Source organism: Oncorhynchus mykiss, chromosome 11 (genome assembly GCF_057628025.1).
Source record: "Oncorhynchus mykiss isolate SJ-2025 chromosome 11, ASM5762802v1, whole genome shotgun sequence".
Lineage (NCBI taxonomy): Eukaryota > Metazoa > Chordata > Actinopteri > Salmoniformes > Salmonidae > Oncorhynchus > Oncorhynchus mykiss.
The window spans coordinates 57,807,525-57,825,171 of record NC_143032.1 but is presented as its reverse complement, the minus strand read 5'-3'; the positions used below and the strand labels follow the sequence as shown (position 1 = coordinate 57,825,171).

The following is a 17,647-nucleotide window of genomic DNA, read 5'->3' as shown; positions in this document are numbered from 1 at the left end:
ATGCGAACTGAAAGTGTTACTCTATTGTGCTGACAGAATATTTCAATTTTAAAGTTTCTGAAGTGATATTTGTTTGTAAAGGCTAGCATGGGGGGCAAGAAGTACCTAGCTAGCTAGCCACTACGAGGTTAGTTTTGAGAAAAGTCAGCTAACCTCGTAAGCTACCTAGGTATAACTAACTAGCTAGCTACTAGCTCGTTCAATTTCTCTCACAATTATAAATACAACAAATTGCTAATAAAACAGCATATTATTGACCTAAAAGGTTATCAGTGATAGCCCAGTGTCTAGCTTATCAAGGGTCAGCGATTCATAGAGCTACCGTGTGCTGTCCATCTATGGGAACAAATAAAATAAAATAGTATTTGTCACATGTACCGAATACAACAGATGCAGACCTTACAGTGAAATGCTTACTTACAAACCCTTACATGCTGACCAGACAAGTCGCGTGGGCGAGCATTGCAAAATAAATGTAGAAATCCATGTTATTCAATTATTGCACCCACACTGCTCACACGCGCCAACGAGCGTCTGCGTTGCCAAGGGCTAAAATAGAAGTCGTTCCTATTGCTGATGCAGATCGCACTGCAAGTCCTGCCTTTCCCATCTCCTCATTGGTTTATAGAAGCAGGTACCCACGTGGCATCTCCTCATTGGTTATACTCACTGTTGTCGTGGTAATACTATGAAAGTGTAGATGCCAAATCACCATATCAGTTCAAAGATGAAAAAGCCTGGAAGGAGGAGAGATGATTAGAAACGATTCGGTTGACCGTTTTACGTGTGGATTAATTGTCGGAGTAGAGGACCTTGTGCATTTCAGGTAAAATGACAACTCAATGTTTACATCCCAGGACAAATTAGCTAGCAACAGCAAGCTAGCTAAACAGGACAAATTATCTAGCAAGCTAACTAGCCATACATGTTTAATGCTTTTCGATCTGTCCCCAAATTAATGTCATTGGTTCAGAGTGTGTTTTGATATTTTGACCTGCGTGTCGTGATTACGTTTGGTGTAGGGGAACAAAATAAATGTATGCACGATATCGCACGATGGTGCACGCGCGCAGCCAGTTTGGGTTCCGTGTTAACCAACAATGCAGTTAAGAAAATCCCTTAAAAAAAGTGAGAGATAAGAATAACAAATCATTCAAGAGCAGCAGTAAATAACAGTAGCGGGGCTATTTACAGGGGGTACCGGTACAGAGTCAAAGTGTCAATGTGCGGGTGGCACCGGTGTCGAGGTAATTACAGTATGTACATGTAGGTAGAGTTAAAGTGACTATGCATAGTTAATAACAGAGAGTAGCAGCAATGTGGGGGTGGGGGGGCTATGCAAATAGTCCGGGTAGCTATTTGATTAGCTGTTCGGGAGTCTTATGGCTTGGGGTTAGAAGCTGTTTAGATGCCTCTTGGACCTAGACTTGGCGCTCCGATACCACTTGCCGTGCGGTAGCAGAGAGAACAGTCTATGACTAGGGTGGTTGAAGTCTGACAATTTTTAGGGCCTTCCTCTGACACCGCCTGGTATAGAGGTCCTGGATGGCAGGAAGCTTGGCCCCGGTGATATACTGGACCGTACGCACTACCCTCTGTAATGCCTTTCGGTCGGAGGCCGAGCAACCTGTCAGGATGCTCTCAATGGTGCAGCTGTAAAACCATTTGAGGATCTGAGGACCCATGCCAAATCTTTTCAGTCTCCTGAGGGGCAAAATGTTTTGTTGTGCCCTTTTCACGACTGTTTGGTGTGCTTGGACCATGTTAGTTTGTTGGTGATGTGAACGCCAAGGAACTTGAAGCTCTCAACCTGCTCCACTACAGCCCCGTCGATGAGGGGGGTGTGCTCGGTCCTCCTTTTCCTGTAGTCCACAATCATCTCCTTTGTCTTGATCATGTTGATGGAGAGGTTGTTGTCCTTGCACCACACGGTCAGGTCTCTGACCTCATCCCTATAGGCTGTCTCATTGTTGTTGGTGATCAGGCCTACACAATCTGGTATATGGTTTACCTCAAATACATTGTCTACTGTTATCATTTTAAATTAAGAACATATAGCTCAACATGTAAACAATGTGAGTTTAGCTATTTTCTGCTTCAGATGACAGATGCCCATAAGGCCAGTAACATAATCATACTGTTATCCTATGGCAGCATTGGCCATGACTGCCATATAAGCTGCAAAATAGATTCACATAGCTGATATACTGAGAGAGAGTGACAATAAAATAAAACAGATTGGAGATCTTACAACTAGACAAAAAGGAAATGTTAATTTGAGAATACAACATTGACACTACTTCATTTTGAATAACAATTAAAACACTTACCTTCAAAGAATCAACACTTCACTAACTTCAAAATGTACAAATAACCTAACTCGTAAGTAAAGATGACATTTTAGTCTAAACAACATTATAATCTGGGTGGTTCGAGTCCTGAATGCTGATTGGCTGACAGTCGTGGTATATTAGACTGTATACCACAGGTATGACAACACTTATTTTTAATGCTTTAATTACGTTGGTAACCAGTTTATAATAGAAATAAGGCACCTTGGGGGTTTGTGGTATATGTCCAATATACCACGGCTAAGGGCTGTATTCAGGCACTCTGCATTGTGTCGTGATTAAGAACAGCCCTTAGCCGTGGTATACTGGCCATATACCACATCCCCTCGTGCCTTATTGCTTTAATAGATAATTGAGTAGTAACAAGTAGTCTATTATTACTAAAGTATAATTTCAGGCAAACAAAAAAACTCAACCTTGATCCACTCATCCCTGATCCATCTACTGGGTGAGCAGATATCTATTCCAGCCCTGCAATCGCACACTTGATTGAAATCACAAGACGATAACAAAAGTCAAGTGACCAAAGAGATACAAGGACAATTCAATGGTAAAAATCTGTCAAATGTATTGCATATAATCTGTTCAATCCAGTGTTTACATTACCCATCCTAAATGGCCAACCTGGTTTAACGTAACTCCTCTTCAGACTCATTCATCACCAGCTGGGGCAGACCTGAAATGTAACACAGGGGAGAGGAGCGAAAACAAACCCCCACAGTGCAGTGTCTCAAATTAGGCCACCCAGAGATTCAGACAGGCCGGCTACAACAACATGGCCTCTAATGGGCAACTTGTGCTTGGGTGAGGGGGTCATTAGTAACTGTCTGCAGTTTAGTAGTCTTGACTGATATCCTTGTGCTACACTCCTGCTCTTCCCATGCTACTGGGGACTTGTAAACCCTGACTATGACTGTATATTTGTTTACTCAAATCCTTGTGTCACCTAGTGGGACTCTGGGGGCACACAATATACTCCACATGACAATACAAGAGAATCATCAACAGATTGCATTAGATTGTATATTTTTATTATTCAACAAATGGATTGTTGATAACAGTTTCCCGCGCAAACTGTACATTGATCTCTGTACACCCATACATATTATACACTGCTCAAAAAAATAAAGGGAACACTTAAACACAATGTAACTCCAAGTCAAGTCAATCACACTTCTGTGAAATCAAACTGTCCACTTAGGAAGCAACACTGATTGACAATAAATTTCACATGCTGTTGTGCAAATGGAATAGACAACAGGTGGAAATTATAGGCAATTAGCAAGACACCCCCAATAAAGGAGTGGTTCTGCAGGTGGTAACCACAGACCACTTCTCAGTTGCAAAAACCATCAAGTGCTACGATGTAACTGGCTTTCAGGAGGACTGCCATAGGAAAGGAAGACCTAGAGTTACCTCTGCTGCAGAGGATACATTCATTAGTTACCAGCCTCAGAAATTGCAGCCCAAATAAATGCTTCACAGAGTTCAAGTAACAGACATCTCAATATCAACTGCTCAGAGGAGACTGCGAGAATCAGGCCTTCATGGTCAAATTGATGCAAGAAATCACTACTGAAGGACACCAATAAGAAGAAGAGTCTTGCTTTGGCCAAGAAACACGAGCAAGTGACATTAGACCGGTGGAAATCTGTCCTTTGGTCTGATGAGTCCAAATTTGAGATATCTGGTTCCAACCGCTGTGTCTTTATGAGATGCACAGTAGGTGAATGGATGATCTCTGCATGTGTGGTTCCCACCGTGAAGCATGGAGGAGGTGTGATGGTGCTTTGCTGGTCACAATGTCAGTGATTTATTTAGAATTCAATGCACACTTCAGCAACATGGCTACCACAGCATTCTGCAGCGATACACCACATCTGGTTTGCGCTTAGTGGGACTATCATTTGTTTTTCAACAGGACAGTGACCCAAGACACCTCCAGGCTGTGTAAAGGCTATTTGACCAAGACGGAGAGTGATAGAGTATTGCATCAGATGACCTGGCCTCCACAATTACACAACCTCAACCCAATTGAGATGGTTTGGGATAAGTTGGACAGCAGAGTGAAGGAAAAACAGCCAACAAGTGCTCAGCATGTGGGAACTCCTTCAAGACTGTTGGAAAAGCATTCCAGTTGAAGCTTTTTTTGTCCATTAAAATAAACATCAAATTGATCAGAAATACACTGTACAGTCATTTACAACATTGACAATTGTAGCTGGAAGCGGCTATGTAGATTTTTTTATGGAATATCTACATTAGGCGTAGAGGCCCATAATCAGCAACCATCACTCCTGTATTCCAGTGGCAAACTGTGTTAGCTAATCCAAGTTTAGAATTTTAAAAGGCTAACTGATCATTTGAAAACCCCTTTGCAATTATGTTAGCACAGCTGAAAACTGTTGTTCTCATTAAAGAAGCAATAGAACTGGCCTTTAGACTAGTTGAGTATCTGGAGCATCGGCATTTGTGGGTTCGATTACAGGCTCGAAATGGCCAGAAACAAAGCCATTTCTTCTGAAACTCGTCAGTCTATTCTTGTTCTGAGAAATTAAGGCTATTCCATGTGATAAATTGCCAAAAAACAGAAGATTTCGTACAACGCTGTTTACTACTCTCTTCACAGAACAGCGCAAACTGGCTGTAACCAGAATAGAAAGAGGAGTGAGAGGCCCCGGTGTACAACTGAGCAAGGTCCTCAACTGGCAGCTTCATTAAATAGTACCCGCAAAACACCAATCTCAACATCAACAATGAAGAGGCAACTCCGGGATGCTGGCCTTCTAAGCAGAGTTGCAAAGAAAATATTAAGATGGTCAAAAGAACACAGACACTGGACAGAGGAAGATTGGGGAAAAAAAGTGTTTTGAGGTGTTCGGATCACAAAGAAGAACATTCGTGAGACGCAGAAAAAATAAATAGATGCTGGAGGAGTGCTTGACGCCATCTGTCAATCATGGTGGAGGCAATGTGATGGTCTGGGGGTGCTTTTGTGGTGGTAAAGTGGGAGATTTGTACAGAGTAAAAGGGATCTTGAAGAAGGAAGGCTATCACTCCATTTTGCAACACGATGCCATACCCTGTGGACGGCGCTTATTTGGAGCCAATTTCCGTTGTGGGAACAGCTTGACAGTATGGCACGTAAGAAGTGCTCATCAAGCCAATCCAACTTGTGGGAGATGCTTCAGGAAGCATGGGGTGAAATGTGTTATGTGCTTTGATAAACTATCCCCTTTACAGCAGTGAAATAACAGCTTCTAAAAAGAAAGCCCAGTGAGTGACAGTATATGAAGTGATTCCCAAATTAAATTATCTTCACCCTGTCACTTCATTGAACTGAGGAGACAGCAAAGTTTTACTCTACTGTAGCTGAGCCCTCGATGTGAATTCAGCTGATGTGGACTGGAGCATCTCTCCAGTGATAATACATGAATAAATATTGCGCCTGTGCAGCTTTGATAAACACTACCTGTTCGGCAATAGGGTTGGGGGGAAGTGAGGGGAAAAAAGGACCTAGTGTAACAAAAGCCTCCTACAATAGATCAAAAACAAACTTAGAACAGTGGTTTCTGAAGAGCTATAAGTAGTTAACTGCATATTTTTATTTAATTAGGCAAGTCAGTTAAGAACAAACTATTATTTACCATGATGGCCTTTTATTTATTTATTTGTTATTTTACCTTTATTTAACCAGGCAAGCCAGTTAAGAACAAATTCTTATTTTCAATGACGGCCTAGGAACAGTGGGTTAACTGGTCTAGGAACAGTGGGTTAACTGGTCTAGGAACAGTGGGTTAACTGGTCTAGGAACAGTAGGTTAACTGGTCTAGGAACAGTGGGTTAACTGGTCTAGGAACAGTGGGTTAGCTGGTCTAGGAACAGTGGGTTAACTGCCTGTTCAGGGGCAGAACGACAGATTTTGTCAGCTCGGGGGTTTGAACTTGCAACCTTCCGGTTACTAGTCCAACGCTCAACCCGGACATCGCTGGGCCAATTGTGTGCCGCCCTATGGGACTCCCAATCACAGCCGGATTTGATACAGCCTGAATTCGAACCAGGTACTATTGTGACGCCTCTTGCACTGAGATGCATAACCTTAGTTTTCTTCTGTGGCGCAGCAGTCTAAGTAAAGAATAAGCTGTAAATCAAAGTATGACAGGTGCCAAGCAGAGCAGTAAACTTTGAGGGTGAACAGAGGTGCACACAACATTCCTCCCCACAACCAATAAACATTCACTGATCATGCACCCAAAATGCAAACAGAGACACTGAAATTAAATTGCATCAGGATAATGTGACAGATAAGTGAAACTCTACTCAAGAACAGTGAATCTATAAATATGTACTGTAAAACAGTAACTGTTTCATCATCGTCCTCATAAACCTACTATTGTCTTGTCACATTCATTCAATGATGTGCTCCTTCATTGGAAAAAACAGCAGTTTAGGGGCATTCTTTCACAATATGCCATTTTAGGAATGACTAATTAGGGTAAGTTGTGAGGCAGCTGCCATTTGAACCTTACAGGAAGCTTGAACAAGCCTGCCTAACTGGACCATGTACGGTTGGGACCTCACAAACTTCAGGCAAGGATAGTTACGCTTTTTGTACCTCGTTCACATTTCCAGAAACAGAAAAAAAGGCTGATATTTTGATATCATACAAAAAATACATTAACAAAGAATTTCATGGATGGTGCAAACTCAACATGCAATATCTCCCACACCAGTTCATCCCAATGCTATCTGACGTCTCTGTTCATTGGACTCATTCAAAATCCAACTAAGTTCTAGTCTTTGTCATTTCCAGCTAAGAAATGAAGACCTTAACGTAAAGGTGCAGGCAAATGGATTCCAGCTGGGGAAGAAAAGGCTGATTTTGGAGTGACAGATATGAAGTCTAAAGGGTGATAGGGAGTGGGTGGGATCTGAGACCCTCCTCTAGCCACTTAACAGTAGAGGGGGTGCAGCGTTGCGTGGTACAGCTGTGGATACGTCGGAGGCGCAGCAAGTAGAGCAGGATGGATAGGAGGACAACCAGGAAGCAGGCCAAGAACAAGTAGTGGTTGTTGACAAAGGAGAAGCTGTGACGCCAGTGGGAGTGGACTCCTTTCAGACTCTCCTGCTGAATATCCCTTGGAGAGGAAGGTAAAAGTGTGAGTGAAGAACATTAACTATTTTTCAACGTCTCCATAACCTAATTAGCTAAAATATATTGGCTATCACAACGTACAAGCATAATAAAGTGTGACAGAGCAAGAGTTCTCTTACCTCAAAGGCAAAAAACGGGTTCTGTAAAGGATGGCTCCAAGAGTCCATTGTACCTCTTTATCATAGACCAAAAGGGCAGTCCTCAGGTTTTTGTAGTCCATAGGGAAGGAGAAGCCTGTGTGAAATACCTCATACATCCAGGCTGATTTAAAACACTGGTACCTGCACACAATGCATAAATGTTAACATGAAATCTCCTTGACAACCCTTTACCATTACTGGACTCAAGTCTTCCTAAAATAGCCAGAGCCAGTGGTGGGACTTACTTGAGTCTGTGAACATCAGCGTGAGAGCCATACAAGCCTGAGTCAAATCGCTCTTTCAGAGTTCTCCACTGGGTGGCGCAGTAACTCTGTAGATGAAGCGCAAAGTAATTGGTAAACACAGCCACACTAACTGCAATTAGCCTAATCTTTGGTGAAATACATGCATTTTACATGCAGTTAGAGGACTGCCATTTACACTGAAGAGATGCTGCTTTGCTGTGGTAAGGGCACACCTTGGCAGCACTGGCATACTTTGAGGAGTTAAAATCCCCGCCCATGCGCAACACATCCTCTGTGCAGTAGTAGAACTCAGAGAACCCATAGAACTGGCTGTTGGGGTAGTCAATGGGAGGCTGGTAGATGCCATTGAGGGAGCAGTGAGTCTCATTGGTGTGGTTGAGGAAGGGCTGAAGCAGCTGTCTACAGTGATCAAAATCCCCCGTGCCAAGCAGGTGGAGTTTCTGTGTGGCTGGCCCCACCTCATCCTGCAGGTCTGAGGGTAGGCATGGGTCCAGGAGGGGGGACTCTCCTGTCTCACCTACATGTTGACCCAGGAGCCTGGACAAACCAACTCAAATGAGCTCTCCATAAAGGCAAGCAACAGCAGCACTGAATAATGTCAAACTAGTACACTCTTTATCAGTATCATAATTAGCAAGTGTTGAAGGGTCTTACTTGTTTTTAGTGAGAGTGTTCATGACAATGCTCTCCTCGTATCTTTGTCGAGCAGCATTTCCTCCAAATCCCAGGAAGGTAGACACATACACCCGGTAGACATGCTCTGTCCGGTGGGCATCGCAACCCAAGTTGAACTCTGCAAGCAAATTTTTGGCCACTTCCTCCTACAAAAAATATTAACATTCAATATCAGACAGGAAATGGTTCTCTATTATCTAAGACTAAGTCTACACTAATATCAAACATTGATTAATGCTACATATATACAGTGCAATCGAAAAAGTATTCAGACCCCTTGACTTTTCCACATTTTGTTACGTTACAGCCTTATTCTAAAATGGATTAAGTCAAATGTTGCCCTCAATCTACACACAATTCCCCATAAATGACAAAGCAAAAACATGACCAAGAACTGATGGTTACTCTGACAGAGTTCTAGAGTTCCTCTGTGGAGATGGGAGAAACTTCCAGAAGGACAACCATCTCTGCAGCACTCCACCAATCAGGCCTTTATGGTAGAGTGGCCAGATGGAAGCCACTCCTCAGTTAAAGGCACATGACAGCCTGCTTGGAGTTTGCCAAAAGGCACCTAAAAGACTCTCAGACCATGAGAAACAAGATTCTTTGGTCTGATGAAACCAAGATTGAACTCTTTGGCCTGAATGCCAAGCGTCATGTCTGGAGGAAACCTGGCACGATCCCCTACGGTGAAGAAAGGTGGTGGCAGCATCATGCTTGGGGATATTTTTCAGCGGCAGGGACTGGGAGATTAGTCAGGATCAGGTGAAAGATGAACAGAGTAAAGTACAAAGAGATCCTGGATAAAAACCTGTCCCAGATCACTCAGGACCTCAGAATGGGATGAAGGTTCTCCTCTAACAGGACAACAATCCTAAGCACACAGCCAAGACAATGCAGGAGTGGATTCAGGACAAGTCTCTGACTGTCCTTGAATGGCCCAGCCAGAGCCAGGACTTGAAGCCGATCGAACATCTCTGGAGAGACCCGAAAATAGCTGTGCAGCAACGTTCCCCATCCAACCTGACTGAGCTTGAGAGAATCTGCAGAGAAGAATTGGAGAAACTCCCCAAATACAGGTGTGCCAAGCTTGTAGCGTCATACCCAAGAAGACTCAAGGCTGTAATCACTGCCAAAGGTGCTTCAACAAAGTACTGAGTAAAGTGTCTGAATTACTTTGGTAAATATGATATTTCAGTTTATTTAATACATTTGCTAAAATGTCTAAACCTGTTTTTGCTTTGTCATTATGGGGTATTGTGTGTAGATTGATGAGGGAAAAAATAATTTAATCAATTTTAGAATAAGACTAACATAAAATGTGGGAAAATTGAAGGGGTCTGAACACTTTCAGAATGCACTTTAAAAACCATTTACTTAAAGAAACTTGGACCAAGACAGTTCCACATATAGCAAAAGCTCCAGGTGAATAACGTTCAGTGGAGAGCAAAAACAATGAAAAAGAGAAGGTAAGCATGCAAATTGTCAGAGTAAATTAAAAACCATAGACATAAACCGGTCATGGATGTTTTGCATGATGGCTCTCATGCATTATCTTTGATCTTCATTCAAGTTTCGAAGTAACACATTGTGGCTAGTATTCTAATTCTAAAGCCCAAATCCTGTTATGAAGCCATGCAGCAGGCTTATTTTTTCAGCAGACCTCCAATAGTCCACTCTGAATGGAGAGGACTTCATCTCCAGAGGACAAACATGATGTTTACAGGTTTAACCAGGGAATGAGTGGTGGGGCTGAAGAGAAAATAGGTGAGTGACAAAACCCCAAAAATATTGCACAAAAAAGTTAAATTGTTGTTTATAATAACCTGTTGTGGAGAAGCAAAGCTTACAGTTTTGGGCACTTCGTATGCTATCTGTGTGGAGACGCCACCCATGTCCAGAACACCGGTGGTCCGTGTCCTCACCAGCGCCTCCTGCTGGTCACCTCCTGGTACCTGCACCTCTACTACTGCATCCCTCTCTATAGGAAGGATAGAAGAGCAGAAGGTCCCATTGAAGAAGGGAAAGGGAGACAGAGGAGTGTCAGAGGTAAGTAAAACAAGGGAAAGAGGAAATGAAAGTCTTCAATGTGAATATAAGCCGGTCTCTTAAGGAAAGTTCTTTAGTTAGTATACTTACCACTATCCACATGATTAAACTTTCCAAGGACAAAGTTGATTCCAATCCATGCATACACACCTGTCCAAACAAGAAAGGACAATTCATACAGGGCTCTATGCTGACTTAAAAAGAAATAAAGATACATTTACAAGGAGCATGTGTACCCCTCAGTTGAAAAATGTAGGTGCACACAAAAATGTAGGGGCACAATGAAAAATATTTGAGCTAATAAAGCTAGAATTCTTACATTTTTCTAAACTCACTGGTGCTCCTAAATTACAATTCTAGGTCACACAGCAAAATATTTAGCCGCATATGAGAGTAAAATGGTCACACTGTAGAGCCCGGTCACATATTCCAGAATTTCTACTGTTATGTTACAAATTTTCAACACTGGGCATGATGACATTCTCCATCAGAATGGTCAGTGTTTAGCTTGCCAGCTTCTATAAAACGGGTTAGCTCACCTTCCTGCTTGCCAGAAATGACCTCCACATGGGAATCAGAGAAGAGGAAGTTGAAACGGACAGGGATGTCAGTCCGTAGATCCTCAAGAAGTGCCTCCTGTTGACTGAAAAAAGTATACAAGACAATTTCAGCATCATCATAGTGGCGTAAAAAAACTTGACAACTTCCATCTCAAGATGAGAAACACTCTCAGGTGTGGTGGGTAACGGTACCTGTCAGGCAGCACCCTCATTCCAGCTGTGCACAAGATGTACAGAGGGGTCTCCTGGTGCTTGTGTTTAGGAATGTTCCGGGCAGCAAAGCTCAGCAGGGGGTGGATGTAATCACTGGCCTTCTCTGGTGTTTTTGCTAGTGCCGAGATACCTTTTTTTTTTTAAAGAACACCAGAAAGTCATGACCATGGCTCAGTCTTTCTAGGATGGAACAGATGAGTTCATTTTATTTAAAAAAAAACATGTTTTTTTAATTGAATTTAACTAGGCAAGTCAGTTAAGAACAAATTCTTATTTACAATGACAGCCTACCCGGCCAAACCCAGATGACGCTGGGCTAATTGTGCACCACCCTATGGGACTCCGAATCATGTCCGAATGTGATTCAGCCTGGATTCAAAACAGGGACTGAAGTGTCGCCTTTTGCAGTAAGATGCACTGCCTTAGACGGCTGCTCCACTTAGGAGCTCAATGTCAACTAGAAGCCAATGTCTTCTACATTATGAAAGAACAGTGAGAATGTGTGCATGTGCCTATTCCCAGCAGCACACCAGTCATCAGCAACCTGGTATGCCTCACCTGGTTTGATCTTCATGACCACTGGCTTCCTGTGCTGATCTCTCATCTGTCGGATGTCAAGCAGGTCATGGGGATTACCATTGTGCCTGGGCCAACAGTACACAAACACCCTGGAGCCACTGCTGCCGCAGTCCACCACCAGACCATAGTTTAGGTTGTGATTGCTAGTGTCTGTGGCCTCCACATCTGTGACCCTCGCCAAGTGTCTTGGTGAAAAGTTGAACATTTTAGGCCAAATTCTGGCAAAAATGTACTTTGTATCAAGATAAATAAAAGGCATACACTGCATGTGTCCTCTACAAACAACTGGGGGACAAATGTATATCTTCTAATGTGGTACAAGTGTCTCACCTGTGGAAATAGTTGTCCTTTCTGTTCCAGCTGTCCTGGATCTTTCCTGTTACCAGCAACAGGTAAATCAGTCCTAGCAGTCCCACCAGCAGACCAAAGAAGAGCAGCTGCCTGAAAGAAGGTAGTGGGACACTGGGTAGAACCAGGGGAGACAGGCTGAAGTGCCAGGAGGCTGGGAAGCATGATAAACTGATCCTGTAAGAAGAGAAACCTCAGTATGGTTAAATACACGGACTAATCTATATAATAGCGATATTACATGACTGACGACCACCGCATAGTAATTAAAAGGTTGAGCAAGATGTGAGTTGCTACATTTTGCCAAAACATGTATTGGTCTTCTACTCAGTCGGCAGAGCCTACCTTCCCATGACGTGAACTGTCTTACTAGTTCACTGGATACAAATCCAATGGGCCACTGAAGACCGGATGGGTTGGCTTCGGAACCTCACCAACATTGTCCCACCTGCACATGGTCTTGGTAAAAGAACATCTACACTTGAGCTACAAGATATGCTGTCATTATTACTGAAACCAACCAATTCTAAATGGTGACATTTGGCCACCAGCGCATGCACCACGTTTGCCACGTAGCTATCAACGTTAGTGTTTTGCATAGGATGTAACTGGGCTAATGTTTGATCTGTAGCTAGCGGAAAACAGAACACTAAATTAGCATTGGCAAGTAACGTTAACATTACAGTACGCAATTGTACCCACCTACGGTGCATCTAAAACCATTGAGTTTCAAACGACTTCGTTACATAAAACATGATCTACTTTGCTAAGGACTATTATTACTAATACTAACTTAGCTAGTAAGAGGAATTGCTGAAAGCACAGTGGCTAGGCTAGATAGCTACCTATCCAATACGCAGGTCAGGCAGATGTGAGTGACGTCAATTTCTCACTGGTGTAGCCCGCTTGCAGTAAGTAAGTAGCAAGTCAGTCAGTATGTCATTCTTCAAGAACGTGTGCTTTTCCCCCATGCATATGTGGGGTTTGAGCAAATTATTTTTTTGAGACATAATTTCAATGTCTCAAGAGGCTAATTGGTTCCTGAGTATTATGATAGCTTTCACGGGTCCAAGGCAACTGTGATAGTACAACTCCCAAATTGCCACAATTGAAGAAACATTTGCAAGTTAATTGGAAACAGAAACAAAACTGAACAGTGTGGATATGACTGCAATACATTTAATACATATTTGGTATATAAACTAATATTGTTATCAAAACACCCAAACCATTAGTGGATCTGAAAGTAGCTTTTTATCATCTATAAATGCACTTGTCAAACTTATTTTGCCGAGAGTCTGCGGGTTTTCGCTCCTCCTTTGTACTTGATTGATTGAACTTAAGGTCACTAATTAGTTTGGAACGCCCCTCACCTGGTTGTCTAGGTCTTAATTGAAAGGAAATAAACAAAACCAGCTGACACTAGGCCCTCCATGGAATAAGTTTGACGCCCCTGTAAAAATGCATTTAATCCAGGGTTTTAAAACAAAGGTGTCACTGTACGCTGATGATTCATGTTTTCTTTTAAATCCACAGCCTCATAGAGGATCTAGATAACAACCAAATTATGATAAATGTACTATTTACGTATTGGATCACAAAAAAAAGTAAACTTTTACATTACTGTGTAGTTTACCAATAAAATGGTCTGATGGTGGAGTGGATATACTCCGTATTCATATCCCGAAATAAATGATCTCACTCCAATGAATTTGAATAGAAAGTCAGCAAAAATAGATACAAGATCTTGCAACCATGGAACCATGTCTATTTGTGGAAAAATCACCCTGATTAATTCTTTAGTCACATTGCAGTTTACCCATTTGCTGGTCTATGGTCTTGCCTACACCTAGCGAACAGTTTTTAAATTATGAGAAAAAAGTTACCATTTTATTTGGAACAGCGAGCCAGACAAAATTAAACAGGCCTATCTATATAATGAATATGAATTCGGAGGGCAGAAATGATTACATATTAAGGCATTAGACCTCTCACTAAAGGCTTCAGTCATACAAAAGTTATACTTAAATCCAAACTGGTTCTCTAGAAAATTTGTAAGAATGGCTCACCCTATGTTCAAGAATGACCCTTTTCCTTTTATTCAGATTACAACCTCTCTCTTTCCGTTATTTGAAAGAGAAATCATATCCCAAATATCGCTATTTTTAAAACAAGCCATAGAAAGTTGGTTGCAATTTTAATTTAATCCACCAGAAAAGACAGAAAAAATAATACAACAAATATTGTGGTTAAACTCAAATATACCAATTGATAAAAATTTATTATTTTTAGATTTTCATCAATAGGACTGGTGGAGTTGTCACACATGCAACTAACAAAAACATAAGAAATGTTCAGCTCCACCCAAAATTACAACAACTAATTGCAGAATTACCACAAAAATGGAAGGGGGAAAAAAGTAAGGAACTTGTCTGTCGGCCCTGCATTAAAATACCATAATTGGTTAAAGAAAATTGTGATAAATAAAAAGTACACCAGTTTCATTTAAGGACCAACAAAAATAACAGCCGTGACATTAGGGTTGGATAGGTTACTTTCTAAATGTAATCCGTTAGTTACAAATTACCTGCCCAAAATTGTAATCAGTAACGGGATTTTGGGATTACCTCAAACTCAGTAACGTAATCCGATTACATTTATTTACTTTTAGATTACTTTCCCCTTAAGAGGCATTAGAAGAAGACAAAAATGTATGTTACCAATTAAAATACATTTATTGCATGATAAATCAATGCTAAAGTTTACATAGCTGGCCATATATAGATGTTAAATGTTACTTTCTGGGTTGGTTATGTAGGCTTCTTCTAACCCATCGCTTACTTCTACATAAAATAATAATAATATATTTACATTAAAAACCAAAGACTATCAGAATTCCAGTCATCCAATAAATGTTAAACCCCTTGATCTTCAAGAATAGGACTTTGAAATATGGAAATATAGATTAGCCAAATTGTTTTACCTGAGCATAACCCCAAAACTAAGGATTTATTAGCCTGCCCTACTCTGTTGTTTATGATTGTTGTCATGGAGGACTGATTGGGCCCATTGATTCGAGTTGAGCGCAGCATTTATTTTTCATGGAATGGCATGCTTAGAGCACTAATGAAAAGTGCTATTTACATGTGAAAAATGAATGCCATATGCTGCATTTTCTATATGCCTATTGTTTACCTTTTTGTTGGTGACACTTTGATATCTTGTTAAAGGGCAAATCCACAGATGAAACAATAACAAAATGCCACCCCGCCTGTTTTGGTAAAAAGCTGAGGGATGGGCTGGAGAAATGTCACCACTCTCAGATTACTAGACAGAGCTATGGATGGAAGGACTGGCAATCCATGATATCAAAATGATTGTTTTAACCATGTTTTAAAAGGCTATAGTGTGTGTTTACATTTACAATATTTACAGAGAAAAACAAGCATATATTTTGGGTTCTCATGGAGTGTGACAGTTGAATTAAGCTCATGAGACATTTATAATTTATATACTTCAATAATCAATGGATATATATATATATATAATGTATAAGTACAATAATGGATGTTGCAAGTACAGATTGGCCCTTTAAGTCTATCAAAAGTGTGCGAGTTTGAGCATGTGTCCATTAGGCCTATATATTTATTTTATCAACATGAATTAGATTGAGCAATAAAAAGCCCCACTTTTATTCCATAGGCTGGGATTCGGACTATGAAGCTGTTGCAAGAGAGCATTTTTGGCTGGCTGCCACTGGTTTCAAGAACAATGATTGATAGGCAGTTTAAATTTCTTGAATTGAACCATTATGGGTTCAAATACATAGCTTTGTGAACAGTCATCCACAATCCGTAAGGCTCAAATAGCTACATGAGAGAGCAGCAATATGATTCACATCAATGCGCTATGTACAGTGCCTTGCGAAAGTATTCGGGCCCCCTTGAACTTTGTGACCTTTTGCCACATTTCAGGCTTCAAACATAAAGATATAAAACTGTATTTTTTTGTGAAGAATCAACAACAGGTGGGACACAATCATGAAGTGGAACGACATTTATTGGATATTTCTAACTTTTTTAACAAATCAAAAACTGAAAAATTGGGCGTGCAAAATTATTCAGCCCCTTTACTTTCAGTGCAGCAAACTCTCTCCAGAAGTTCAGTGAGGATCTCTGAATGATCCAATGTTGACCTAAATGACTAATGATGATAAATACAATCCACCTGTGTGTAATCAAGTCTCCGTATAAATGCACCTGCACTGTGATAGTCTCAGAGGTCCGTTAAAAGCGCAGAGCGCATCATGAAGAACAAGGAACACATCAGGCAGGTCCGAGATACTGTTGTGAAGAAGTTTAAAGCCATATTTGGATACAAAAAGATTTCCCAAGCTTTAAACATCCCAAGGAGCACTGTGCAAGCGATAATATTGAAATGGAAGGAGTATCAGACCACTGCAAATCTACCAAGACCTGGCCGTCCCTCTAAACTTTCAGCTCATACAAGGAGAAGACTGATCAGAGATGCAGCCAAGAGGCCCATGATCACTCTGGATGAACTGCAGAGATCTACAGCTGAGGTGGGAGACTCTGTCCATAGGACAACAATCAGTCGTATATTGCACTAATCTGGCCTTTATGGAAGAGTGGCAAGAAGAAAGCCATTTCTTAAAGATATCCATAAAAAGTGTAGTTTAAAGTTTGCCACAAGCCACCTGGGAGACACACCAAACATGTGGAAGAAGGTGCTCTGGTCAGATGAAAACAAAATTGAACTTTTTGGCAACAATGCAAAACGTTATGTTTGGCGTAAAAGCAACACAGCTGAACACACCATCCCCACTGTCAATAAACATGGTGGTGGCAGCATCATGGTTTGGGCCTGCTTTTCTTCAGCAGGGACAGGGAAGATGGTTAAAATTGATGGGAAGATGGATGGAGCCAAATACAGGACCATTCTGGAAGAAAACCTGATGGAGTCTGCAAAAGACCTGAGACTGGGACGGAGATTTGTCTTCCAACAAGACAATGATCCAAAACATAAAGCAAAATCTACAATGGAATGGTTCAAAAATAAACATATCCAGGTGTTAGAATGGTCAAGTCAAAGTCCAGACCTGAATCCAATCGAGAATCTGTGGAAAGAACTGAAAACTGCTGTTCACAAATGCTCTCCATCCAACCTCACTGAGCTCGAGCTGTTTTGCAAGGAGGAATGGGAAAAAATGTCAGTCTCTCGATGTGCAAAACTGATAGAGACATACCCCAAGCGACTTACAGCTGTAATCGCAGCAAAAGGTGGCGCTACA

The 17,647-nt window shown here is 41.4% G+C and overlaps 1 protein-coding gene across 14 annotated transcripts; it reads right to left on the bottom strand.

The window, feature by feature from the left end:
• Positions 1 to 3,360: 3,360 nt before the first annotated feature.
• On the bottom strand, positions 3,361 to 13,227 carry entpd4 (ectonucleoside triphosphate diphosphohydrolase 4). 14 transcript variants are annotated; one of them, XR_016484585.1, is made up of 13 exons: positions 13,039 to 13,222; positions 12,682 to 12,795; positions 12,319 to 12,513; positions 11,968 to 12,173; positions 11,389 to 11,539; positions 11,176 to 11,279; positions 10,727 to 10,786; positions 10,414 to 10,568; positions 8,567 to 8,733; positions 8,088 to 8,449; positions 7,892 to 7,977; positions 7,626 to 7,787; positions 3,361 to 7,489 (listed from the first exon to the last, which is right to left on the bottom strand). XR_016484585.1 is itself a non-coding variant. In XM_090190583.1 (13 exons), the coding sequence occupies exons 3-13, from the start codon at positions 12,499 to 12,501 to the stop codon at positions 7,255 to 7,257; spliced, it is 1,650 nt and encodes a 549-aa protein (XP_090046709.1). In that variant the 5' UTR covers positions 12,502 to 12,513; positions 12,682 to 12,795; positions 13,039 to 13,227; the 3' UTR covers positions 3,361 to 7,254. The 14 variants fall into 14 exon arrangements, 12 of the variants coding, with proteins under 12 accessions (XP_090046709.1, XP_021477130.3, XP_021477132.3 ...); XR_016484586.1 differs by having other exon boundaries at positions 10,438 to 10,568; XM_090190583.1 differs by having other exon boundaries at positions 8,125 to 8,449; positions 10,438 to 10,568; positions 11,968 to 12,013; positions 13,039 to 13,227.
• Between the last annotated feature and the right edge of the window lie 4,420 nt (positions 13,228 to 17,647).